This window comes from Ips typographus, linkage group LG2 (assembly GCF_016097725.1).
Source record: "Ips typographus isolate SLU linkage group LG2, UJ_Ityp_2.0, whole genome shotgun sequence".
NCBI lineage: Eukaryota > Metazoa > Arthropoda > Insecta > Coleoptera > Curculionidae > Ips > Ips typographus.
The window spans coordinates 3,322,878-3,349,539 of NC_138423.1; the positions used below are offsets into that span (position 1 = coordinate 3,322,878).

Below are 26,662 nucleotides of genomic sequence, written 5' to 3' on the forward strand. Positions count from 1 at the left end.
AAGGCAACTCAGCACACAGCACCTGTAAACATTTAAACCAAAATACAGTCAAAGTTTTAAGAACACTTTTATTTTCAATTTGGTAACCTTTACGAAGGCAAAATGAAATATTAATTTTAGCCCTTCAACAACATATTTGACTAAAAATTATAAATTTTTATTATTGATTTTGCAACAAATTAATTTACACTGTTCGAGACAAATAACGAGAGTAAAAAAATAACTTTAAAAGTTATACAACAAAGCCACCTATTATTTACAAAGAAATTGCTTAATAAACACCAGCTGAAGTAAATATTTGGTTGCAGCGACACAAAAAAAAACAAAAGCTAAACAATATATAATATTATGTAAGTAGTAATACTTTAAGCATATTTACTAAGGAAAAAAATATGTTACCACCTTACAACCCCTATCAAAATTCGAACCGTACCAAGTTAAAATTACGGTGCGTGGTAAGAATTAACAATAGTTACGCCTTATAGAATAAATAATACAGTGTGGCCACATTAAGTGGACAAAGATCCAGCTCCGCTGATGGCTAACACTAAACGATTATTACGTTACAAACACACTGTATTTAGGAATAATAACAAAACTGTACCCTTAAAACGTTTTCGTGTTAATTAATCTTTATTATGGACTCTCTGCCTTTACCCACGCCGATCCATTTTACTGAAACAAACATATTTTTAATTGCGATTTATTGTTGAATGCGTTTTCGAAATAATTAGAGTGAATTGTTTATATGGGGGACATTTAAATATTTTTGTATTCCAACTAAATCCTAACTCACCACTTTTAAACTTTGAACCAGAAAACTGCGAGGGGTAACGAAGTTTGTCTAATTAATTTAATAAAAATCTGTTGGTATTATCTATCATAGAAGTGGCTTGAAAATCCCATCACAATCAAAAAGCATTTCGTTATCCCGATTCGTTAATACTCCTCATAGCATACTAATAATTATACAAAATTCATCAATTTTTGAAAATGTAAACACAATGTTTGTGCACATTTTCAAACGTTCAAAACAACTTAAATAATCTAATTGAAATTTACTTGAAGGATGTCATTTTTTTGTCATGACTGTCATTAATCTCATTAAAGTGATTTTCGGTCAATATTGTCAAAGTATGATATATTTGATTTGTTATTTATTGTTTTAGAGATTTTGGTTTATCAATAATAAAATAACTAAAGTATAGTAACCTTTTCTAAAAAAATAGCATTTTCAGCTTTTTGATACTTTTCTTTATTATCTCATGAGATAAGAAAAATGACGCAAATCTAAAGATATTGTTATTTAAACAATTTGTAATTTACCAGAAAATAATTGACAATTTTCAAAATAAAATAACTGTCATAAATCTCAAAAACACGTAAGTGTAATTCTTGCAAATTCTAGGCAAATTTTGACAGTTTTGTTTTCTTTGACAGAAAGCGAATTAGAGAGAGATGGACTCTTCCTACCAAAGTTAAGAGACAATCGACTGATATCGGCTTTGATCGTTGAGTATCAGGAGTTTTATTGGTTGGTCATTCAGGTTGTTGAAGACCGTTGCCATATCTCAGGCCACATCAAATATTTGTTGTAATACATCAGTTTAAAGTTAATAAAAGTTAATAAGGATTGATATCTTCCAATGTATAGGAGGCGAACTTAAAATTCTTTGAATCAAAAGAAGTAAACAATGATTATAAGAAACTAGTTTGTATTTGACTCTGAAAATTGGATGCAATTTTTTTTTCAGCATGAAATAAGATTTTTGGAGGATAATTTAGCTAGACAGTCACGTGACTACTGTCAAAATAAATGTCACAAATCTCAGAAAGACGTTTTGAATCGAATATTGCAAGAAAACTTTATAAACTAAAATTTTTGCAACTTATGAACACATTTTGACAGTCGGGAACAAAATTGCCTATAAAACCCACTTAGAGTGAGAAAATGACAGTTTTAAGCACATTTTTAGACTGCTCATTAAATTTCCTATGCAAACGTGAAAAAACACTACAAAATTTGGTAGAGTAAGGGACACAAGTGGTGTCAACATTTGAACTGACAGAAACAAACTTGGAAAGAACAGTCAGAGACAAAATCGCCTGTAAAACCCACTTGGAGTGAGAAAATCACTGTTTTAAGCATATTTTTGGAATCCTCATTAAATTTCCTATCTAATAACCTGAAAAACATTACAAGATTTGGTATAGCCAGGGAGAAAAGCGGTATTAAATTTTGAACTGCCAGAAACACAATTTAAAAGGACAGTCAGGGACATCCTCGTCTGTAACACACACTTTGAGAGAAAATGACTGTTTTAAGCACATTTTTAGTTTCTTCATTAACTTTCCTATCCAATAACCTGAAAAAACACTACAAAATTTGGTACAGTCAGGGAGAAAAGTGGTGTCAAAGTTTGAAATGCATGAACCTAGTTTGACAAGACAGTCAGGGACAAAATCGCCTGTAAAACCCACTTTGAGAGAGAAAATGACCTTTTTAAGCACATTTTTGGAATCCTCATTAAATTTTCTGTTCAATAACGTGAAAAACAATACAAAACTTGGAACAGTCAGGGAGAAAAACGGTGTCAAAATTTGAACTGCCAGAAACACAGTTTGAAAGAACAGCCAGGAACAAAATCACCTGTAAAACTCACTTAGAATGAGAAAATGACTGTTTTAAGGATATTTTTGGGACCCTTATTAAATTTCCTGTTCAATAACCTGAAAAACACAGTTTGAAAGGACAATCAGGTACAAAATCGCCTGTTAAACTCACATAGAGTGAGAAAATTACTGTTTAAAGCACATTTTTGGAATCATCATTAAATTTCCTGTTCAATAACCTGAACAAACACTACAAAATTTGGAACAGTAAGGGAGAAAAACGGTGTCAAAGTTTGAAGTGCCAGAAACACAGTTTGAAAGGACAGTCAAGTAAAAAATCGTCTGTAAAACCTACTTGGAGTGAGAAAATAACTATTTAAAACACATTTTTGGAAACCTCATTAAATTTCCTGTTCAATAACCTGAAAAACAATGCAAAAGTTTGAACTGTCAGAAACACAGTATTTGTAATTTACCAGTTAAATCTTTCTGTAAAATATTTACTTTACCGGTAATTTACCCATCACTAATTAATTTGTTATCAAAAACTTTAACCCCCTCTCTTTTACCCTAATAGAGAGGAGGTAAATAATTATGAAGACTTTTTTTTTTTGAAGTTTTTTCATCATTTATAAAAGAAGTATGATTTCAAATTAACACCCGGTGTAAAATGAAAGGTACCGTATCAGCTTGATTACTTGCCTATGCAATTTTCAACAAAAAAAAACTTTAAACTTGAAATCACACTCTTCATGTTACATATTATATTACTTTCAACTTTGTTTTTTCTGATTTTAACTAACTAAAAGTAACTATGTTAATTTAGACACTCACCTGGAACTCCTACTAATTCCACTATTTTATTAATGTAGACTTGTGCATTTTTTGGCAAATCACTGAACTCCCTTATTCCTTCCGTGTTGCTCTCCCAACCAGAAAGAGTGATGTACTCACACTAAAAGAAAAGTGTATTGTCAGAAATTTGTACTATTAATAATTATTATTATTATTATGACACTCAAAAGGTAAATGAACAAAACACATCTTTTAGACCTTAATTAATTAATACTGTGTTAAGTTTCCTTAGACGTTAACTACACTGAAATTCGATAAAAAGCCGAGAAGACGTCACAAATACTAATTATTAGAACCAACATAAACGCCAATAAAACAACATTATTTGTATGAAAATCAAGTTGATTCAACAGTCGTTGGGTTGGTTTGGTAGCAATAAGCGATGTTGTCGAATTTATATAGCTGCTACGTCTTTTGCCACCAGATATCGTTGTTATTTTTCTGTCAAATTTGATTTTTTGAGACATTTCCAAAATTAGTCTGGAAGTCTCTGGCAATTTGTGTAAGATTTTTAGTAGTATTTTAATTTAAGGCTTCCGACATTTCCAACATTAATCTAGAGGCATTTGTAAATTTTTTGGAGGTACCTGACAATTTTTAGAGTTTTCAGGTTTTCAGTAGTAAATATTTAGAAACTTATAGCAAAGGGGTTTATTTTAATAAAAGCTTCATTAATTTTTTTTTAATTATGTTATTATTAGAAACCAATGCTCTTGACAAGATGGAAAAATATCTTATTTGCCCTTGTTACCTTTGATTTTTCAGAGTTGTGAAATTTTCATAATTTTAGAAACGACATGTATAACGTATTGGCCAAGTTTAAACAAAACATTCATATAATTTAAATAAAAAACACCTTAAAACAGAAAGTCGTTCTCTAATAAACACAAACCAAACTTTTACTTTTTCAAACACGAGTCATAATTTATTTTTTCCCCATCAGAAGAGACTATTTTTTTTCTTTAAAATAGAGGGTTTTTAACCAAAATTAATAACGGCAATTTAATGGTTAACTTTAATAAGGACAACGGTAACCACAGCAAAAATGTATACAGCTTTTATAACACCAAATAGAGTGACAGTTTGACAGTTGACAGTTACATTCGTGATTGGTTTGGTTTAGTGGGGTTTTCTCTCGGGAATTTAAATCGAAAAATCAGGATCGATCGGAATATCTACCTGCTGTTTCAATGTTGCCAAACTACAGCAGAAAAAACGTGCAGTTTTATCAACTTTGAGAAAGAAAAAAGCCATTTAAAATATCACTAGGCAAACTGGTATTTTGAAAACTATTAATAGAATTGGGAACGTATAAATTATATTATAAAAAAAATCATAAAATATTTTTTCCTGTACATCTACCATTCAAATTTAACCATAAATAAAGTTTGGAAATGAATTCCGTTGGAATACAATGAAAAATTATGAATTTTATAATTTTTCTTTTAAAAATTTTCACGTTTTCTAGCGACAAAACCGTACCACTAACCCCGTCAATAGAAAGCTTATTTCATTGGCTATAGATTGACATATAAAAGTTTCTACAAAGTGTGGAAAATAAGCTAGTTATTGACGATTGAACGAAAGAATGCACCAACAAAGTCATGAAAAAAATAGTCAACTTTGACACCCTCTAGCGGCCGAACTGTCTAATCTATCCATTCAAATTGGGAGACTGTTAAAAAGCTCATTGAATTGGCTATCCATTGACGTATAAAACACTACTAAAAATGATGCAAATAAACGAGTTATTGAAGATTAAACAAATAGATGCACGAAAAAAGTCATAAAAAATAGTCAAATTTGACGTTCTCTAGCGGCCAAACCGTCTAACCTATCAACCCAAGTTGGAAAATTTTTAGAAAGGTCATTTAAGTGGATCTTCATTGACGTATAAAACTCTAGCAAAAATAGTGCAATTAAGCGGGTTATTGAATATTAAACAAAAGGATACACCAAAAAAATTTGTCAAAGTTGACGACCTCTAATGGAAAGCTGATTTCATTGGCTGTCCATCGACATATAAAAGTATATACAAAGTATTACAAATACGCGTGTTATTGACGATAACACAAGGGTCAAATTTGCCTGAAAAGCCACCACTATTCCAATGGGTTTTGCCTTATGTTGGCCACTTAGTGCAAGCGAAAATTGACTTTAATGATTTTATTTCTACAGTTTTGCTACGGCTCTAAAATTGACACTCACTGTACTAGGTTTGTGCCAAATATCAGGGCAGTACCTGACCGATTTAAAAAAATCCCTCAAAAAAGTTAAAGTGATTACAGTCAAGAAAAACGTTTTGTTAGCTTTAGAGCCCTCTGGCGGCCAAACCAAGCACCCTATCAACACCAACGTCCATATTTTTTGAAAGCCTATTATATTTTCTATCCATTGACATATAAAAGTCTATACAAAGTGTGGCAAATAAACGAGTTATTTGACAATAAAGACAGTTTTCACTGAATTTGACAGCTACTACTTTAACCTTCAATAACTCGATTATTTTGGCAGTTACAGGGTGGTTCAATGTATCAATTTAAAGAATAAATGTTTCAAATAAGTGACCTAATACAAACTTACCTTAGATTTAAACAGAGAATCAGACAAAAGGAGTGTTTAATTTGAAAAACGTCCGTTTTTAGAACTGATGTCTTGAGCTTTTTTTTTGACCATCCTGTATAATATATTTTATCGTTTTTCTTCACCCACTCTTAGAAAAAACCTGGTAAAATACGACAAAACACAAATACCAAAAAAAAACGTTTCCTGATATGCGTAAATTAAAATTATTGTTTTGGAAACTGAAAATATTAAATTTCACATAAAACGGTAAATATCTCAGAAACGGATACAGAAAAGTGTATGACATTAATACACGAAATGTCTAGAATTTGACGTAGAATCCAAAAATGCAATAATATACAAGGTGTCTCATTTAAACTAAGCAGCAGTTGATATCTACTTCCGGTTAAAACGTTGCACGCATATTTCCTTATTTTTAGACTCTCCAGTGTGGTAATTCAGAAAATTAGTGGGTATTGTTAGGTTAGGTTAGTTATTGAGAATTATTAGGAATTAGTGGACATTATTGACATATTAGGAATTAGCGTACAAAATTTTACTCAGCGGTTTACCACTCGCATTTCTGTTTTTTGCTCATATAAATATTGCGTAGTAATTTTAATAATAATCTCTTTTTTTTTTGGTAAATATGGCATGACAGTGAAGGTGAAACATTCGCAAATCCGGAATCTGAATCTTTCATAGAACTGGAAATAATTAGGTATCGTTTTTGAACACACAATAATAATTTTAATTTTATTCAATAACACTTGGTCAAAAAAACAAGATTTCTAAACTTAAATTGATTGATACTTAATACTTTGAATTACGTTATTTATATGAAAAAATGTCGTTGCAATATCAGTTAGAAATTTGTTAGTAGCGCGTATGTGTGTGAAAGTTTATTATTAAAAAATTCTGTATTAAAAATACTACACACAATTTATCCGAAACGATACATATTATAGGTCATTTTAAAATAAAAAATCTTTCTGAAAAGATAAAAATTAATTATGATTCATATTTAAAAAAACTAGTACTAACTCAAAAAATAGTAAATCCATAGAAGTAATAAAATAGAATCGCATTCTACGTAAAAAAATGTCTTATTATTGTACTATTTTTCCAACATTTTTTGGAGGTTTGAATGCGACAAATCTGAAAATAACACAGTCTAAGCTTAGCCAATGTTGGGGAAATGGACATTACTAATTTTAGCAAACTCTCATAATAACGAAGTGACAGGAACTTGTCCAAAATGTTAAAATTTGCCACTTACAAAAAAAAAACCAAAAGATAACAGAGAATTTCTGTTTGCGACATCAAACTCACCTTTTTGATTTTTTCAATTTCTTAATAGTTGTGGAAATTTATAAAAACAAGCAAACATTAAGCCACCCTGTAACACTTATTGTTTTTAGTGGCATAAGTACCAATCATTAGAATTCATGAGTTACCCAACCTAATTTAAAACGTACAGTTCCTAACGGTTTCAAAAATCCAATTTGTATAAAATGAATGAGTTTTGAGGGTTATAAAAATAAACATCTACTCACCTCTACTTTGGCCAAGTCAGCTGCCGTAGACGGCATATAATTAATCTTTTTCCCGTTTAATTTGTAGCCAACTGCAATTTTGACTGAAATTAAAACATTAGTATACAATTAAAATTGTAACATGCACAATATAAAACAATACCTTCTTTTAGAGTGTCTAATATGTCCAATTTAGTAACGCAAAACGCTGTGTAACCATTGATTTTGGTGGAATATTGGAGTAGGAAACAATCCAACCATCCGCACCTTCGTTTCCGTTTGGTCGTGACCCCAATCTCGGCGCCCCTTTCTTGCATCAATTCTCCAATTTCCTGTTTTAATCCGAATATAAAATGTATTAATACGGAACAACTCCAAAAGAAAGGGTTCAGTAAATTTTCAAATTAAGTTGACTATACTACTGGATAGAGGGAAGATTCTCCGAAATTTATTTTGCAGAAAATGCCAAGAGAATTTAAGTAATTTTAGGAGAATGATGAAGAAAATGCTAATAAATGCACATTAAAAGCAACAATTCAGAAAATAACTATTTGGAAATTATAAAATGCAGTAGTAGTAGTAACTTTACAGTTTCAAGTCAGGATGGGGTCGTGAAAACATCTGGTGCATATTATTGCACCAAATTGGGTGTTTATGATGGGTACATATTTTTTTTGTTAATAATTGTTCATTCATATGTTAATAATTGTCAATTGTCAAATGAGGAGGTTATTAAATATCATTCGTTAACAGCTTTAGTAAGTGACTACTATTTTAACATAAATTGTTTTTATTTGAACTTTGACAGTTGCAAAATCAATTTTTTAGGGCCACGTGACTACTTTTTTTTTTCAATTTGAAGTAACAGTTTCAATTCGACGCCCCAGACAATTTTCAAGTTGAAAACTCTATTTATTAGGGTTACGTAACTTAACTATTTTTTAAACAAACATTTTTTATCCTGTTGACATTTGAACTTTGACAGTGTCAAATTTAATTTTTTTAGGGTTACCTGACTGTTTTACTGAACCTCAACTTTAATACTTCACTCGTTTTTAAACACAATTTCTTTATCAATTTGAACTTTGACAAATTTGATTTAATGCCCCAGAAAACGTTCAATTTCAAAACTGTATACTGTATTCATTAGGGTCAGGTGACTGTTTTTGCTATTTTTTTTTCAATTCAAACTTTGACAGATAAAATTTGACGTCGGAGATAATTTCCCAGATCAAAACTGCATTATTTAGGGTTAGGTGACTGTTTTAACGATTTTTAAACACAATTTGAACTTTGACAGTTGCAAAATCAATTTTTTTAGGGCCACGTGACTACTTTAATAATTTTAAAACTCAATTTTTTTCAAGTTGAACTAACAGCTTCACTTTGTCGTCCCAGACAGTTTTTAAGTTGAGAACTCTATTTATTAGGGTTGCATAACTGTTTTAACTGTTTTTTTAAACAAACATTTTTTATCCTGTTGACATTTGATCTTTGACAGTTGCAAATTTAACTTTTTCAGGCTCACTTGACTGTTTTACTGAACCTCAATTTTGACACTTCACGATCATCCTGACTATTATAATCGTTTTTAAACATAATTTCTTTATCAATTTGAACTTTGACAAATTTGATTTAATGCCCCCGAAAATGTTCAATTTCAAAACTGTATACTGTATTCATTAGGGTCAGGTGACTGTTTTGGCTATTTTTTTTTTCAATTCAAACTTTGACAGATAAAATTTGACGTCTGAGATAATTTCCCAGATCAAAACTGCATTATTTAGGGTCAGGTGACTGTTTTAACGATTTTTAAACACAATTTGAACTTTGACAGTTGCAAAATCAATTTTTTTAGGGCCACGTGACTACTTTAATAATTTTAAAACTCAATTTTTATCAATTTGAACTAACAGTTTCACTTTGTCGTCCCAGACAGTTTTCAAGATGAAAACTCATTTTTATTAGGGTTATGTAACTGTTTTAACTATTTTTTAAACAAACCTTTTTTATCCTGTTGACATTTGATCTTTGACAGTTGCAAATTTAACTTTTTCAGGCTCACTTGACTGTTTTACTGAACCTCAACTTTAATACTTCACGATCATCGTGACTGTTATAATCATTTTTAAACACAATTTCTTTATCAATTTGAACTTTGACAAATTTGATTTGATGTCCCAGGAAATGTTCAATTTCAAAACTGTATACTGTATTCATTAGGGTCAGGTGACTGTTTTGGCTATTTTTTTTTCAATTCGAACTTTGACAGATAAAATTTGATGTCTGAGATAATTTCCCAAATCAAAACTGCATTATTTAGGGTTAGGTGACTGTTTTAACGATTTTTAAACACAATTTGAACTTTGACAGTTGCAAAATCAATTTTTTTAAGGCCACGTGACTACTTTAATAATTTTAAAACTCAATTTGAACTAACAGCTTCACTTTGTCGTCCCAGACAGTTTTTAAGTTGAGAACTCTATTTATTAGAGTTACATAACTGTTTTAACTATTTTTTTAAACAAACATTTCTTATCCTGTTGAAATTTGAACTTTGACAGTTTCAAATTTAACTTTTTCAGGCTCACTTGACTGTTTTACTGAACCTCAACTTTAATACAATTTCTTTATCAATTTGAACTTTGACAAATTTGATTTGATGTCCCAGGAAATGTTCAATTTCAAAACTGTATACTGTATTCATTAGGGTCAGGTGACTGTTTTGGCTATTTTTTTTTTCAATTCGAACTTTGACAGATAAAATTTGATGTCTGAGATAATTTCCCAGATCAAAACTGCATTATTTAAGGTCAGGTGACTGTTTTGATGATTTTTAAACACAATTGGAACTTTGACAGTTTAACACAGTCAAGTGGCAAGCCCTGTCAAGTGTCAAATGTTAATAAGCGGTTGTTAATATGAACATGTTTGATTCCAGTATGCCTTTAAAGATTGGTGTCACCTGTAATTTTGACATTATAAATGCATTTAACTTCTGTTTAAAAATGTAAAACATCAAAAACGCAAATAAGGAAATATTATTTATTTAATGTTTGAACAGGGCCAGTTGACAATTGTGTCATTGGTGCCATTTGTCAAAGAGGCCGTCGCCACTGACGTAAAGAAAGAATTTTCAATGCAATTCGGTGCAAACGAATGCACCTGGTCCCAACCCTAGCTCCAAGGAGCTAAATTTGACAGTTCTGACGATCAGAATAGCTTTCATATTTTTCTTTCATCACGTGACAGCTGTCATAACTGTCAAAGCTCGTTCGCTAGTGAATTAAATTAGAAATAGTTGCTATTTTCAGAAATTACACTGGAAGTGAGCTAAATTAGACAGTTGGTAAGTTAAGGACCTTTTTAATACTTTGCTTGCGTCACGTGACAGCTGTGACCTGAAAATATTAAATGCCAAATATGTAAGTATATATATATGTAACTGTAAGTTGTGTTTACAGCTCCATGGAGTCAAATTTGTCAAGTCTGACGTAACGGAACACTTTGATACCTAAATTACGTCAAATTTCGATCCATAGAACTATAAATGCAATGTACACTGTGATTTATGTAAGCGGTAGAACTATTTTAGATTGGTAATTTCGCCTCACAGCTGCGTGATTTTTGACAGCTGTCAGGTGGGGTAAAAAAACACATCAAATGTCTGTTAATGTAACAACTGTTAAATTTCACTTTATGAAGCTATAAATACAGCTTGCCATGCGGTTTATCAAAAAAACACAACTAATTTGCGTATTCTAGTTGTATGATAGCACTGAATGAGTTTTGACAGTTGACGTAAGAAACAAGACTCACTTAGCGTCAGAAATGTCAAATTTGGGGCGCTCTATTGAGGTGTAAATACAAGGTACAACTGTTGAATGAGTTTTATTTAATAGTTATAATAAATAAGTGTCACCTGACGCCTCGCTGTGAAGTATGGTGAAACTATCAAATGTAACGTCTTAAACTGTCATTTAACGTCACAATTCCCAATTTTAACTCCACAGAGTTACGATAAACAATTTGCGGCGCGTGTCATCAAAGAGACGCGACCATTTGACATTTTACAGTTTCACGGCACTGTTTAATGAGTTTTGACAGCTGTCAGGTGACTATAAGCCTGTCATAGCTAGTTCAGTTCGTCGAAGTGGTCCACGTTTTTCCAACCACCCAAATTGAAAGCTTCTTAAGCTTTTCGATAACTGAATCAAGAGTTTTGTGTTTGTCTACTTTGATTTTGTGATTTTTTGAATTGATGTAATTTTCGAGCTTCTCCAGTGGAAAAGGCGTTTTAGAGGTGATTATTTCCTTCATTGTACCAGCAGCCAATCAAATTCCGAGAACCTTTCTAGTTCCACCAATGGAAACCGTTTTATACTGATTAAATCCCTGGCTGCTAAAATTTAACAGTGATTAAACACCACCTACCTTTTTCGAATACGTTTTTTGAAGAAAATTTGATATTAAACGAAACGGGATTTAGACACTTATAAAATTTAAGTTATCTTCTTCAATATTAACAATTAATAAATCACTGTAACGTAATTTTCAGTAAATAATTACATAAATTAAAATATTTTGACGTATGATTGTCAATTTGAAATGTAAACAAAAATATACATGGCTGAACGAAAATCTGTAGTGAGCTGGGGTGGTCTCCATAGTAACGCCGCTGTTTGTAATATAAACATTCAAAACAGTTTGTGAAAAATTCCGCGATTTAAAATGTCACCCTTTGGAAATTCTAATATTGTGGAAATTGATCAGGAAATTGAAAACTGTACTCCCAGGACTACAAAGAGGACACATATATCCATTTGGAATCAGTTTAGTGCCTTTTATGAAGAAAAAGGGTATGTTTTAAATGAAACAACTTCAGTTGAAAACCTTGCAAACATTTTGAAAGACTATGCGTTTAATATGAAAAAAGTTGATGGAACAGATTATAAAGAAGGAGTTATCAAAACAATGTGGAATATAACGGCCAAGCAGTTACAACAACTTTATTTTGACAATTATAACATAGTATTTGATCCCTTTAAAGACGTAATGTTTCGAGAAGCAAGAAATGCTCGAGATACAAAGCGAAAATTGTTACAAAAAGATCCTACTAAAAAAAAGCAAAGTTCTAAAGCTTTCACCCCAACTGAATACCAATCCATTATTCAATTGTTTGATGAAGATACCCCGGCTGGTTTACAAAAGAAGTTCTATCAAATTGCTGCTGTAGAACTGGCATGGCGAGGCGGAGAAGCTGTTAATTGCTTAGTTGACTATTTTCAAACTGAATTGGACAACAAAGGCATTGCAACAGGTAAAGAATTTAAATCAATACAATAATAAGCTAACTGTAAAGTATTTTTTGGCTCTTAGGAAGAATTGAATACAATCCAGTTTTTTCAAAAACAAATCAAGGTGGAGCTAAAAAACTGGCCAAAAGTAAATGGTTGGTGCAAAATACTATAAATAAAAACATCTGCCCTGTCAGACTTTTTAATAAACTAATCGCTAAGAGAACAAGCGCCATAACTACAAATAGATTATTTCTAAGTTGCAACCGATTTTGGTACAAAAATAGTCCTTTAGGTAGAAATGAAATTTCAAAGTGGACAAAAAATGCAGCCAAAAAAGTTGGTTTAGACACAAAAAGAATAAAAATATCAAATCACTCTAATCGAGCAACTGCAGTAAGCAATCTTTCTTTCCACGGTGTTGAAGAACAAGAATTAATAAAGATAACGGGTCACTCTAATGCAAGTTCTATAAAACCATATTTGCAGCTAAATCCCGACCATCATTTAAATATTATTGAGAAAATAAGAAACATTCATTCTGAACAGATTCTTGCCAGCAGTAGTACTCTAGCTCCCTCAGCCACAACAACTATAACCTCAAATTCAGCAGCTGCAACCACCTTAAGCAATGAAAATCTACCACCATGTGAAGTGAAGCAAGAAAGTAAAGACTCTACATACTCTGTAATTTATCAAAACTGCAATTTCTTTACTAATTGTTCAAACTTTAGGCCTGCTTAAATGTTAATGTAAAAAAATCAACATTTAATATTATTATTACGTTTGTGATGTTTAGTTTAATTAGTAGTTTTGTCTTGTTAAGTACTCGTAGTAGATGTTCTTTTGTTAATAAAGCAAACGTTGAAAAATGTGTGTTTTCAGGAAATAATCTTGACATATACCCCTCGGCGTTCACGTTTTATCACGTAAAATGTGCATTAGTAGGTTTTTTGCAAAATTTTTCTTTTAGGCAAATGGTTTCGACTAAGTAATTCTTTGGAAAAAATCGTCGAATTATTTAGTCTCAATCATTTTCCAAGCAAAATTTTGCAAAAAATCACCTATGCATAGTTTACCGGATAAAACTTGAACGTCTCGGGATATAACCTATAAAAATACCCTTAGTTTGTAAAAAGTAGTGTAAGAGAATATTCTCGGTAAATTGCTGAGAATTTAACGAACAAAAAATATTCAAAACTCTGAGAACATTTGTAAAAGAAAACCCTCAATAATTTACCGCTTTTCATAAATTCTTCGTGAAGAAAATTACCTTGGGTCATCTCTACTACTAGAAACGCATTTGATTTATTAACAACAATCTAGGAAAGATCACTGTCATAAAAAAATACTTACATCACGAAGTTCTGTAGGAAACGGTCCGTCTCCGACCCTCGTTGTGTACGCTTTGACCACACCAACAATACTTCCTATCCTCAATGGGGAAATTCCAAGACCGGTAGAAACGCCCCCTACCGTGCAGTTTGAAGATGTGACATATGGATACGTCCCTACATTTATTTTATGTCAATTTTTTTTTATTTTTTCTGTTTATTTTAAGACTAAAACTAGTCTCACACTAGTTAACATAACTATCAACTGACTTACCAAAATCGATATCAAGCATCGCCGCATTAGCACCTTCCACCAACACCTTCTTTCCTTCGTTTATCTTCTTATCCAAAAATGATACGGTGTCATAGACCAGCGGTCGAATTTTTGTAGCGTATTTCTCGTAACGTGACAACTCCTCCTCAATGTCCACTTCCAAGCTGGGAAACATCCTCTGGTGCATTCCCACTAAGGCCTTGAATCTGGAAGACACCATCAAATCTACCACTATCGCATAATAAGTAAACGAATCGAAAACATCTTGTACATGCTTTTAGGCATCGTAGTAACTATGAAAACTTACTTTTCTCTAAATATTTCAAAGTCACCAAGGAGATCTCCTACCCGAATACCGTTCCGAGTAGCTTTGGAGGCGTAAGTTGGACCGATTCCCTTTTTGGTTGTTCCAAGTCCCTGACCTTTTTGGATCTTCTCTTGTTCCTGGAGTCCGTCAACAGCTTGGTGCAGGTCAAACACCAAATGTGCCCTGCAAATTCAATTCTCAGTAGGATTGAAAGCTAAATTAAGATGAGAAATTTACCGATCTGAGATTATTAATCGATCCTCCCAGTTTTTCATTCCTTTTTTCACATTTTTTTCGATCTCATCAAACAGCTGAGGTAAATGGATAACCACACCATTTCCTGTTAAATAATAACGTTAAATTAATATTAGGTAAGTATTACTTTGAGCTAACGAACAAAAAACTATGAATGTGACAAGATAAGATGCAAAATGTCACAGTCAAAGCTAAGGCTGAGCTGTCGTTAAGCTTGGATTTCAGCATTTAAGAGTAATTTGTAATTATTGATAAATAAGCTTCTAGAATTTTACTGTAATTAATGCCTTTGACAGCAGAAACAAAACTTCCTATACATTGGTAACTTTTACCTAGAGATGCAGAATTCTCAGAAAATTATGTTTGGAGAAAATGCCAAGGGAATTTAAGGAATTTTAGAAGCATTTAAAAAAATGATGAAGAAAAAGCTAAAAAATGCATATCAAAAACAACAATTCAAGCAATAGAATTTGGAAATTATAAAATACCAAGTGGATGTGTTTCTATGAGGAACCACACTGTGATTAGCCTTTACAGCTCCATGGAGCCAAATTTGACAGTTCTGACGTAGATAAACACCTTTGTACTTTTCTTACGTCACATGACAGCTGTCTTATCTGTCGATACCTATTCACCAGTGACTTCAAACTATAAAATTAGAAATAGTTGCTAATTTGGGGAACTACACTGGAAGTTTTAGGCAATTGTAGACTTAGCATGACTATTTTGGACATACATTTCCTTACAATTGAATTAACACTCTCAAAAGTACTATTATGAAGCTACCAATCATATTTGGCAAACACAATCAGTGTACTGTACATTACAGGCATAGCGATAAGCTTACATATGCAGTATTTGTCTAGAACACAGTACTTTTGGTAGTTAGTGAACACAGACACCCATTGTGCTAAGATTTAGGCTACTGTCTATTTTAGACACGCATTTCATCATATCACTCATACTGTACATTAATATGTTTTACAGCTCTATCGGTGCAATTTTGACAGTTTTCAGTGCAATGACAGATGAAACTACGTGGTCCAATAGAGGGGGGGGGACAATAAAACATCATAATTGTCGAAATCCTATCCATAGACAAATAATACGGATTTAATACTTTTATTGTCTTTTCTGTTAGATTTTTACATTTTCTGTGTATTAAAAGTTTGCACAAATGTACGAAACCTGCCCTAAAACATTAAAAATGTCACAATTCTAACCATTGGCGTATCAAATACAATTTACCCAATTTAGGTAGTTTCTATTAATTCTGAAGAAACAAAACATTGGTGACTTTTACCTAGAGATGGAGAATTCTCAGAAATTTATGTTTAGAGAAAATCCCAAGAGAATGATAAAGAAAAGAATAATAAATGCACTTGAAAAGCAACAATTGGAGAAATGGAATTTGGACTATTTAAAAATTATAAAATACCAAGTAGATGTGTTTCATGGAAGAACCACAATGTAATTAGCCTTAACAGCTCCATGGAGCCAAATTTGACAGTTCTGACGTAGATAAACACCTTTGTACTTTTCTTATGTCACATGACAGCTGTCTTATCTGTCGATACCTATTCACCAGTGACTTCAAACTATAAAATTAGAAATAGTTGCTAATTTGGGGAACTACACTGGAAGTTTTAGGCAATTGTAGACTTAGCATGACTATTTTGGACATACATTTCCTTACAAATTGAATTAACACTCTCAAAAGTACTATTATGAAGCTACAAATCATATTTGGCAAACACAATCAGTGTACTGTACATTACAGGCATAGCGATAAGCTTACATGTGCAGTATTTGTCTAGAACACAGTACTTTTGGTAGTTTGTGATTGGTCAAGAAAAAGCAGCAAGCTGAAAGCTGCTTTTTTGACCAATCACAGACACCCATTGTGCTAAGATTTAGGCTACTGTCTATTTTAGACATGCATTTCATCATGTCATTCATACTGTACATTAATATGTTTTACAGCTCTATCGGTGCAATTTTGACAGGTTTCAGTGCAATGACAGATGAAACTACTTGGCCCAATAGAGGGGGGGGACCATAAAACGTCATAATTGTCGAAATCCTATTCATAGACAAATAAAATGGATTTAATCTACTATGCATAAAATTTCTTACCTTTCATCTGTCTTTTATACTTTTATTGTCTTTTCTGTTAGATTTTGACATTTTTCTGTGTATTAAAAGGTTGCACAAATGTACGAAACCTGCCCTAAAACATTACAAATGTCACAATTCTAACCATTGGCGTATCAAATACAATTTACCCAATTTAGGTAGTTTCTATTAATTCTATTAGAATTCAAGCTTATTTTACAATTTTATACAGACAGTTGTCAGTAAACTGAAGGTAAGGCTACATGTCAATTTGTCAGTAAAACTGTCAAAATCCTATGCACAGACATGGTTTAATAGTTGGCTTTCATGATAGTAATCTAGACTTATTCAACTGATATGACAATTGTATCGTGTTACTTAAATAACATTCTAAAATAAGTTCCTCCTCCCAATTGTCAAAGTTTCGTTCATGGAGCTGTAAATACTTATGCTTTAGCACAAAAATATGATTCATCGAATGCGTTTTATACCTCTATAGCGTGGAGTTTGACACATGTCAATGTCGTGACAGACGCAACTACGCTTTTACAGTACTGTGCTAAGATTTAGGCAATGACCATTTTGGACTTGCATTTCTTTATGATTTACAGTACAACTCTGCAACAACCATAAAGCTATAAATCATGGCAAGGCACAATCAATCTACTGCACATTAATAGGTTTTGCAGCTCCATGGGAACAATTTTGACAGTTGTGCAAGCATAATGATAAGCTTACACGTGCAGTATTTGCCTAAAACATAGTTCGTACTTTGTGATTGGATAGTTTAAAACAAACCAAATTTCATAGAATGACAGCTGTCAACAATCACGCAGTTGTGACGCGAAAATTACAAATTACACTGGACGATGCGTTTAAAACTCCATGGAGCCAAATTTGACAGTTGTGACGTTACGGAACCTTTTTTTTTTTTTTTGCTCTGTTTAATGGCGTCACCAACTAGGGTATTTTGCCAGCTCGATACGAAAGAGGCTCAGATAGTCGGGCTTGTGCCCCTGAGCCCCAGATAGCTACTAAAAGTTCTAAAAAATCGCTTAAAGGCACGATCCGAGCAAAAGATGTAGTCGTTCCTCGTGGAAACTATAACCGTCACTGTCACATCCACGTGGTCTTCTCCTAGGTTTTCACCCTTTCCGCCTTTTGGAAGTGCCCCGCACAAGACAATTCCCCGTAGACTTTTAGGAATCGACGTTTCCACTTAGAGCTCCCACCATCTCCACTCGACCGGCTGCGGAGTTCGGTCGTCAACTTCAAATTTCTCTTAACACCGTTTCAAGAAACGTGGTTTCTTAGCGACAAAAAAATGGCGCCCACGAAACAGACGTGCGATACGTTTCAAGTTGAAAACCGGACTGTTACGGAATTACTTTTTTTTTACGGAACCTTTAATACTTTGCCTACCTCACGTTACAGCTGTCATAACTGTCAAAACTCACTCACCAGTGACCAGTAAGTATAAAATGCCAAATTGATGTATTTCTTTGCGCAGTTGCACTGTAAGTAGTCTTTAGAGGTCAATGGAGCTAAATTTTTCGGTTCTGACCTTAAGGAATACGTCACTTAACGTCACAACTTTCAAATTTAGCTCCATAGAATGTAAATACAACTTACAGTGCAATTCCTTAAACACAGGCACACCTATTTGGCATTTTCTACTTTCAGGTCATTAGTGAGTTAGTTTTTACAGTTCTGCCAACTGTAACGTGACGCAAGCAATGTATTAAAGGGTCTTAACAATCCATCAAATAAATAACTAACATCCAGTGTAATTCCTTAAATTAGCAACTATAAAATCTATACAGCGTGATTTATCCAAGAGGTAGGACTATTTTGGATTGGTAAGTTTGCGTCACAAGCATTTAAAAACGTATTTTCTTCCCAAAAACAGTATTCACTGATTAATTTAGACCCAACATTTATTTATCATTTCATCAGAAACGAAAGTACAAACTTAACCAGTCTAGAAACTAAATTTCTTTGCATGATTGGCAACCGTTTGTCCTTAATCGAAACTAATAGGCATGCAGCAAACATAGTTAAAAAAAAAACAAATTACATTTGCTGCAGTTGGGCAAACTATATAAAACCAAACATCTATATTTATTTAGGTTACTATAATATCGTTAGCTTTCGGCGAATTAAAGGCATTTGCCAAATATTACATCAGCGAATATTTTGAGAAATGCAGCGTACAACAACAAAACAATACAAATTGAACGCGAAACTAGGTTGCTAACTAAAAAAATTTAATCTTGTTGCTCAGCAAAAATCATTTAATGCAACTCTCTATCAGCTGCCAATCTGTATTAATTTTAATGTTTAGGTTTACAGTAATGTACAGTCACATGTTGCCCTACTCAATCAATTAGGATGTTCATTCTACTATTTTTATGTGTTTGTCATAATGACCGTGAAAAACAGCACGTCACTTTGTTTGGCAATGCTTAAATAAATATTTTGTTGTTATGTAAAAGGGAGGGGCTTTCCTTTCAAGAAAACTCCACTTTATTTTTAGCTTAATCGATTCAGTAAACCAAAGTGTTTTTGTATTTTTTTTTTATTTAAAAGAAGCGACATATTAGATAACTAAAACTCAATACATACCTATAACGGAAATGGCATTTGGTTGAATAATACCACTTGGCAAGAGATGGAAGTCATATTCCACCCCATCAACTACAATTGTGTGTCCAGCGTTGTTGCCGCCCTAAAACAACAAAAAAAGTTTATAAAACCACCTAAAAATTACTTAAAATCAATTTATGATAAACCTACTTTTTGTAATAACAACATTTACAGCATTGACCTTCTAAAATTTGATTCACTTAACCACTATTGTAATCAATAGTTATAAATGTTGTCTGGGGTGTTAAATAAAATATTGGGTTACTGGAGGCCTAATCTTAACGGTTCTTTTAAGAAAAAGGTTCCAATGTATACCTGGCACTAGATTTATGAGGATGGAAATCCCTAATGGGACCAATTGGAACCACTATTATTTCGTAAATTACCCTTTGTCTAACACTATTTACTTTTCGGTTTAATGTAATCCTGGATGTTATCAGATACTATAAAAATCCATTTAATTTCCTTTCACACACACTTGGTTTGAATCATTCTTAGGTAATCATTTGATAAAGATTATGTAAATAAACACTTTAAATTTGCTTTTTTGGCATGTGACTCACAATCTTTTACATTAAGGAGTTCAATTACTAAATATCCAAATGTGCAATGATCAGTTTGATAATAGCTTGATATCACCTTTGGGATTACTTTCTGATTATAAGTGTCACAAGGCTAAATCAATATTCGATTAATACCAAATAAAATGATATTTAAGCCAGCTGCATCTAAACAATTATGCCTTAAAAAATATGTCCAGACTTAAGTAACTAAATTTCCTTTATGTACAGGCTGTCCACAGATGGTACCTAAAATTAGGAAGAGTAAAATTTAGTGTGGTCGAAAATCCCCTTTTTCTAAAAAAAAAACAGCATTTTCAGTTTTTGTCACTTTACTTTTCATATTTATTCATTCAATTATGACAATAACAACATTCATTAAATTATGACAATTAATACGTTTTTGAGATGAGAAAAATGACGAAAATCTGAAGATATTATTATGTAAACAATTTGTAATTTACCAGTAAATTACTAACAATTGTCAAAGATATCTCAGAAACACGCCTTGTTTCGAAAACTGTGTTAAAAACGAGGTTAAAATGTAGTTAATTCTTGCAAATTAGTGACAGATATCACGTGGTTTTTGGAAGACAATTTAGCTAGGCAGTCACGTGATCACTGTTAAAATAACTGTCATAAAACTCAGAAACACGTTTTGTATCGAATACTGAAAGAAAACTTTTCCACACTCTGATTTTTGGAACTTTTGAGCAGCAAGAGAATTGCTTGTCAAACTGACTTGGAGTGGGAAAATGACAGTTTTATGCCAATTTTTGGAATCCTCATGAAATTTCCTATCCAATAACATGAAAAAACTCTACAAACGGTATCAAAGTTTGTACTGCCAGAAAGACAGTTTGAAAGGACAGTCCAGGACAAAATCGCTGGTAAAACCCACTTGAAGTGAGAAAACGACAGTTTTAACCACATTTTGGGAATATTCATTAAATTTCCTATCCAATAACTGAAAACACTACAAAATTTGGTACAGTCAGGGAGAAAACCGGTATGGTAAGTTTGTACTACCAGAAAGACAGTTTGAAAGGACAGTCAAGGACAAAATTGCTGGTAAAACTCACTTGGAGTGAGAAAATGACAGTTTTAACCACATTTTTGTATCTTCATTAAATTTCCTATCCAATAACATGAAAAAACACTACAGAATTTGGTGCTGTCAGGGAGAAAAGCGGTATCAAAGTTTGTACTGCCAAAAAGACAGTTTGAAACGACAGTCAAGGACAAAATCGCTGGTAAAACCCAGTTGGAGTAAAAAAACAACAGTTTTAACCACATTTTTGGTATCCTCATTAAATTTCCTATCCAATAACTGGAAAAATTACAAAATTTGGCACAGTCAAGGAGAAAAGCGGTATGGTAAGTTTGTACTGCCAGAAAGACAGTTTGAAAAGACAGTCAAGGACAAAATTGCTGGTAAAACCCACTTAGAGCGAAAAAATGACAGTTTTAACCACATTTTTGGAATATTCATTAAATTTCCTATCCAATAACATGAAAAAACACTACAACATTTGATACAGTCAGGGAGAAAAAAAGTATCAAAGTTTGTACTACCAGAAAGACAGTTTGAAAGGACAGTCAAGGACAAAATTGCTGGTAAAACTCACTTGAAGTGAGAAAACGACAGTTTTAACCACATTTTTGGAATATTCATTAAATTTCCTATCCAATAACATGAAAAAACACTACAGAATTTGGTGCTGTCAGGGAGAAAAGCGGTATCAAAGTTTGTATTGCCAGAAAGACAGTTTGAAAGAACAATCAAGGACAAAATTGCTGGTAAAACCCACTTGGAGTGGGAAAACAACAGTTTTAACCACATTTTTGGAATATTCATTAGGTTTCCTATCCAATAACCTGAAAAAACACTACAAAATTTGGTGCTGTCAGGGAGAAAAGCAGTATCAAAGTTTGTACTGCCAGAAAGACAGTTTGAAAGAACAGTCAAGGACAAAATTGCTTGTAAAACTCACTTGAAGTGAGAAAACGACAGTTTTAACCACATTTTTGGAATATTCATTAAATTTCCTATCCAATAACATGAAAAAACACTACAGAATTTGGTGCTGTCAGGGAGAAAAGCGGTATCAAAGTTTGTATTGCCAGAAAGACAGTTTGAAAGAACAATCAAGGACAAAATTGCTGGTAAAACCCACTTGGAGTGGGAAAACAACAGTTTTAACCACATTTTTGGAATATTCATTAGGTTTCCTATCCAATAACCTGAAAAAACACTACAAAATTTGGTGCTGTCAGGGAGAAAAGCAGTATCAAAGTTTGTACTGCCAGAAAGACAGTTTGAAAGAACAGTCAAGGACAAAATTGCTTGTAAAACTCACTTGAAGTGAGAAAATGACAGTTTTAACCACATTTTTGGAATATTCATTAAATTTCCTATCCAATAAGATGAAAAAACACTACAGAATTTGGTGCTGTCAGGGAGAAAAGCGGTATCAAAGTTTGTACTGCCAGAAAGACAGTTTGAAAGAACAATCAAGGACAAAATTGCTGGTAAAACCCACTTGGAGTGGGAAAACAACAGTTTTAACCACATTTTTGGAATATTCATTAAATTTCCTATCCAATAACATGAAAAAACACTACAGAATTTGGTGCTGTCAGGGAGAAAAGCGGTATCAAAGTTTGTACTGCCAGAGAGACAGTTTGAAGGAACAGTCAAGGACAAAATTGCTGGTAAAACCCACTTGAAGTGAGAAAACAACAGTTTTAACCACATTTTTGGAATCCTCTCTAAATTTCCTATCCAATAACATGAAAAAACACTACAAAATTTGGTGCAGTCAGGGAGAAAACCGGTCTCAAAGTTTGTACTGCCAGAAAGACAGTTTGAAAAGACAGTCAAGGACAAAATTGCTGGTAAAACTCACTTGAAGTGAGAAAACGACAGTTTTAACCACATTTTTGGAATATTCATTAAATTTCCTATCCAATAACTGGAAAACACTACAAAATTTGGTACAGTCAGGGAGAAACGCGGTATCAAAGTTTGTACTGCCAGAAAGACAGTTTGAAAGGACAGTCATGGACAAAATTGCTGCTAAAACCCACTTGGAGTGGGAAAACAACAGTTTTAACCACATTTTTGGAATATTCATTAAGTGTCCTATCCAATAACATGAAAAAACACTACAAAATTTAGTAGTCAGGGAGAAAAGTGTTATCAAAAATTTGAACTGCCAATGACACAGTATTTGTAATTTACTGGTAATTGTTACCTAAACAATCAAATTTTCAAAATGATCATACTTCCAGATCTCCATAAACGTCTAAGGTACCGTCTAGATTAGCCACCCTGTATCTAAGTAAATACCATATTTAAAAAATAGGAAATCCTTCAAAATAACCAATAAAATGCATTTTCTAGCATTTTAATTTTCCTAGACGATCTACAAATAAGACGATTATGAACGTTCATGTGACAATAGCACTTGGTTTAATTTATTTATGATAATTGATAACATAAGTCAAATGTGCATGATATGCACAATAAGTCAGGTCATAAAATTTAATGTAATTTGTTTTTAGGTTACCATAAAACTGCTATTTTTAGCTTCACTTTTAGTCATAGTTTTTATCTTACTGTGTTAAAACAAACTGCCAAAATACACTATTAGAAAAGTATAAAATAATTTAACAAGTTTAAAAGCATTGAAAGTAGTTTGTTATGTTGGGTCAAATAAAGTTAGCTCTTAGCAGTGAATTAAAAGTTTGATTGCATAAAATTATACTTACCGGGCTAATTTCTTTATCAAAACATTTCATTAATTACACAGGATGTTCTTTTTAAAGTGTTATCTGAGAAGTCACTTAGATAATAACCTAAAATTATAACAAACTCAAAGATGTTTTCCTTATTTCTTATTATTTTACAGGTGTCCTGCATAACTTTTTAAAAATTTTTAAATAGAATGATGCACTAGAAAAATTTGAAAAACATGCAATCACAAATTCTTGATGTTTAAAGATAATTCTTCAACCCAACTTACCTTAGTATAGTCCCTCTAGAAAATATCCGGAAAAATTAAAACGGAATTATAATTTTCCTCTGTACATTTCTATTATGTGAATATTAAAATTAGGGAAAATAACTCATTTTATTTACTAATACAACCCATTGGAAACATATCCAATCATATCACACATATCCATCCAAGCTTGAGTATAGGCAGAAGTATGGCATCTTGCATTATCTTGCTGAAAACGCCACCTTTCTGGGTATAAAACATGAGCCGTTTCAAGAAGAAAACCACTTAAAATTTTACAATATTTTGGACTATTAACGGTGCCATCCACTATACAAAGAGGAGTAGCACCATGCTGAGATATGGCACCCCAAACCATTATTTTAATGGAAAACTTAGAACATTGAACCCTAACTTTTTTTCTTGAGAGGATTCTTAGATGATTTGCACCAAGCTGGAAACAACTTTTGTCAGATTAAAGACGTTACTAAAGTTATCTTCTCGAAAACGTTGACAAACATCCATTCTTCTTTGCTTTTGTAGAGGTGTCATTGCAGGAATTCTTTTCGGCCTTCTTGAGGTGTAGCCTTGTCTTTTCAGCGATATGCAGACAGTTTCTGGACACACTTTTATTCCTCGTTGATTTCCGAATCTGTTAGCCAATTTTCTAAAGCCTAGTCGCGGATTTTGTGGCCCTAAGGCCACTAAAGCGTTTAAATTGTTTTTTTTTCTCTTTATGTCTCATACACTGCACTTTTTCTGAGATCAGTTAATTGCACTACAATTTTTTCCAGAGTCTACTATTTGGGCCAACTTGCCTGTGCATTACTTTTAACTTAGAAGGTTACAAAAAAGAGTTAAGAAGAGAAACTATAAAATTCTGGATAATTTTTAGATGGACTATACAATAGTAGATCATTTGAAAATGCAAAGAAAATCATTTGTGTATTACCTAATCACTCAATTAATGGGGAACACTCCAATTTTTTTTTATTCAATAATATGCTTAAGCAGAGACTAAAAAAAGTAAATCCCTTTTAATTCATTAATTGCAGACCTTTTGTTAAAAAAAAATGTTTTTTCAGTGGTACCTATAGGTCTTAATAAAGTATGTAGATACTAATGATTTATAGTAGTATTTTTTAGAAAAAAAAATTGTCAAATGTCCTATTCCAAGGGCCTTCTATTCTATCAAATAAAATAATGTGAGAGAAAAATACGAGACATAATAATCAAGCCAAGATAATAACGAAAATAATAGTCCCATAAGTCTCATAGTTCATAGTAAGTATAGAAAACTCCACTTTACCCAAAATTACAGGTTTTTATGCAGAAACTATAGCACTATCATCTCAAAAATCTTTTTTTTGCTTATTAAATATTTTACAGCTTATTACATAACTACAGCTATACTATTGTAATGCTACTTAAAAGTAATTATAAACATTCTATAAAGTCAGTAAAAAGATAATGAATAACAGACAGTAAAATAGGGCAAAAGATAAAAAATAATGAGTGTACCTATTTTAGGTGTTAACTTTTTATATTATTATAATATCAGTGTTGTCCTAGTTCCTAATGGAAGTGTTTTGAAAATTATAGATTTACTAGTGAATGATAGAGAGATCTGTGAATATTTAATTCACTGTAGGTATATGAAAAAATGACCAAAATTAAGGTGCCCTTCAAATCATCCAAAAATAACCTTGTTTACCCTTTGACTTTTAAATTACCTTTTTATTTGGGGGGGAGCAAGAGGAGGAGGGACAGATCACAAAAATGATTAGAATATGATATTGGATTGCATAATCAGCTTACCTGACACCGGCATACAACATCCGCTGTGGTGGCCAACAAATCGACCACCTTGCCCTTGCCCTCGTCGCCCCATTGGGCCCCCAAAATAACAGTCACCTTGCCCTCTTGACTATCGGTGCGTTGTTTCTTTCTAGGCGATCCGCTGCCGTTCATTTTCGTAAAATTAAACTTGTCGAGACTGGGAACGAGGTTTTGAAGATGAGACCTTCAACTTTCTACCAAAAATTAGCTAGAGTAGCTGAGGCTGGTAGCGGCACGAACTGAACGCAAATTTGAATGACAGTCGCCGGACTGGACGGGACACGACCGCACCACAATCCTGAACTGACTAAATTGAAATTTAAAATAGAAACGACAATTTACACAAACCACCAGACACGATATTAGAAATCAACAACAAAACTCCGGGCCAGAGACCCCGCTGTGATTGTGATGTGTGATGCTCGTGACTCAAAGCGACGTTGCCAATGAGCAAAATTTACTG

The 26,662-nt window shown here is 32.6% G+C and overlaps 1 protein-coding gene across 1 annotated transcript; it reads right to left on the minus strand.

The window, feature by feature from the left end:
• Positions 1 to 51: 51 nt before the first annotated feature.
• On the minus strand, positions 52 to 26,623 carry Adss (adenylosuccinate synthetase). Its single transcript, XM_081972743.1, has 10 exons — positions 26,179 to 26,623; positions 19,776 to 19,878; positions 15,018 to 15,120; positions 14,781 to 14,963; positions 14,474 to 14,679; positions 14,222 to 14,376; positions 7,732 to 7,900; positions 7,590 to 7,672; positions 3,448 to 3,568; positions 52 to 675 (listed from the first exon to the last, which is right to left on the minus strand). Exons 1-10 carry the CDS (start codon positions 26,329 to 26,331, stop codon positions 623 to 625), a joined length of 1,329 nt encoding a protein of 442 aa, XP_081828869.1. The 5' UTR covers positions 26,332 to 26,623; the 3' UTR covers positions 52 to 622.
• Positions 26,624 to 26,662: the final 39 nt, after the last annotated feature.

What these genes read in the sequence shown, in the direction of transcription:
- Adss (XM_081972743.1), bottom strand. Translation starts at nt 26,331, where the DNA reads ATGAACGGCAGCGGATCGCCTAGAAAGAAACAACGCACCGATAGTCAA. An exon ending in TTTGAAATATTTAGAGAAAA is followed by an intron (nt 14,680 to 14,780) that starts GTAAGTTTTCAT and finishes GGTGTCTTCCAG; the next exon opens with ATTCAAGGCCTTAGTGGGAA. An exon ending in CTGACTTGGCCAAAGTAGAG is followed by an intron (nt 3,569 to 7,589) that starts GTGAGTAGATGT and finishes CTTTTCTTTTAG; the next exon opens with TGTGAGTACATCACTCTTTC.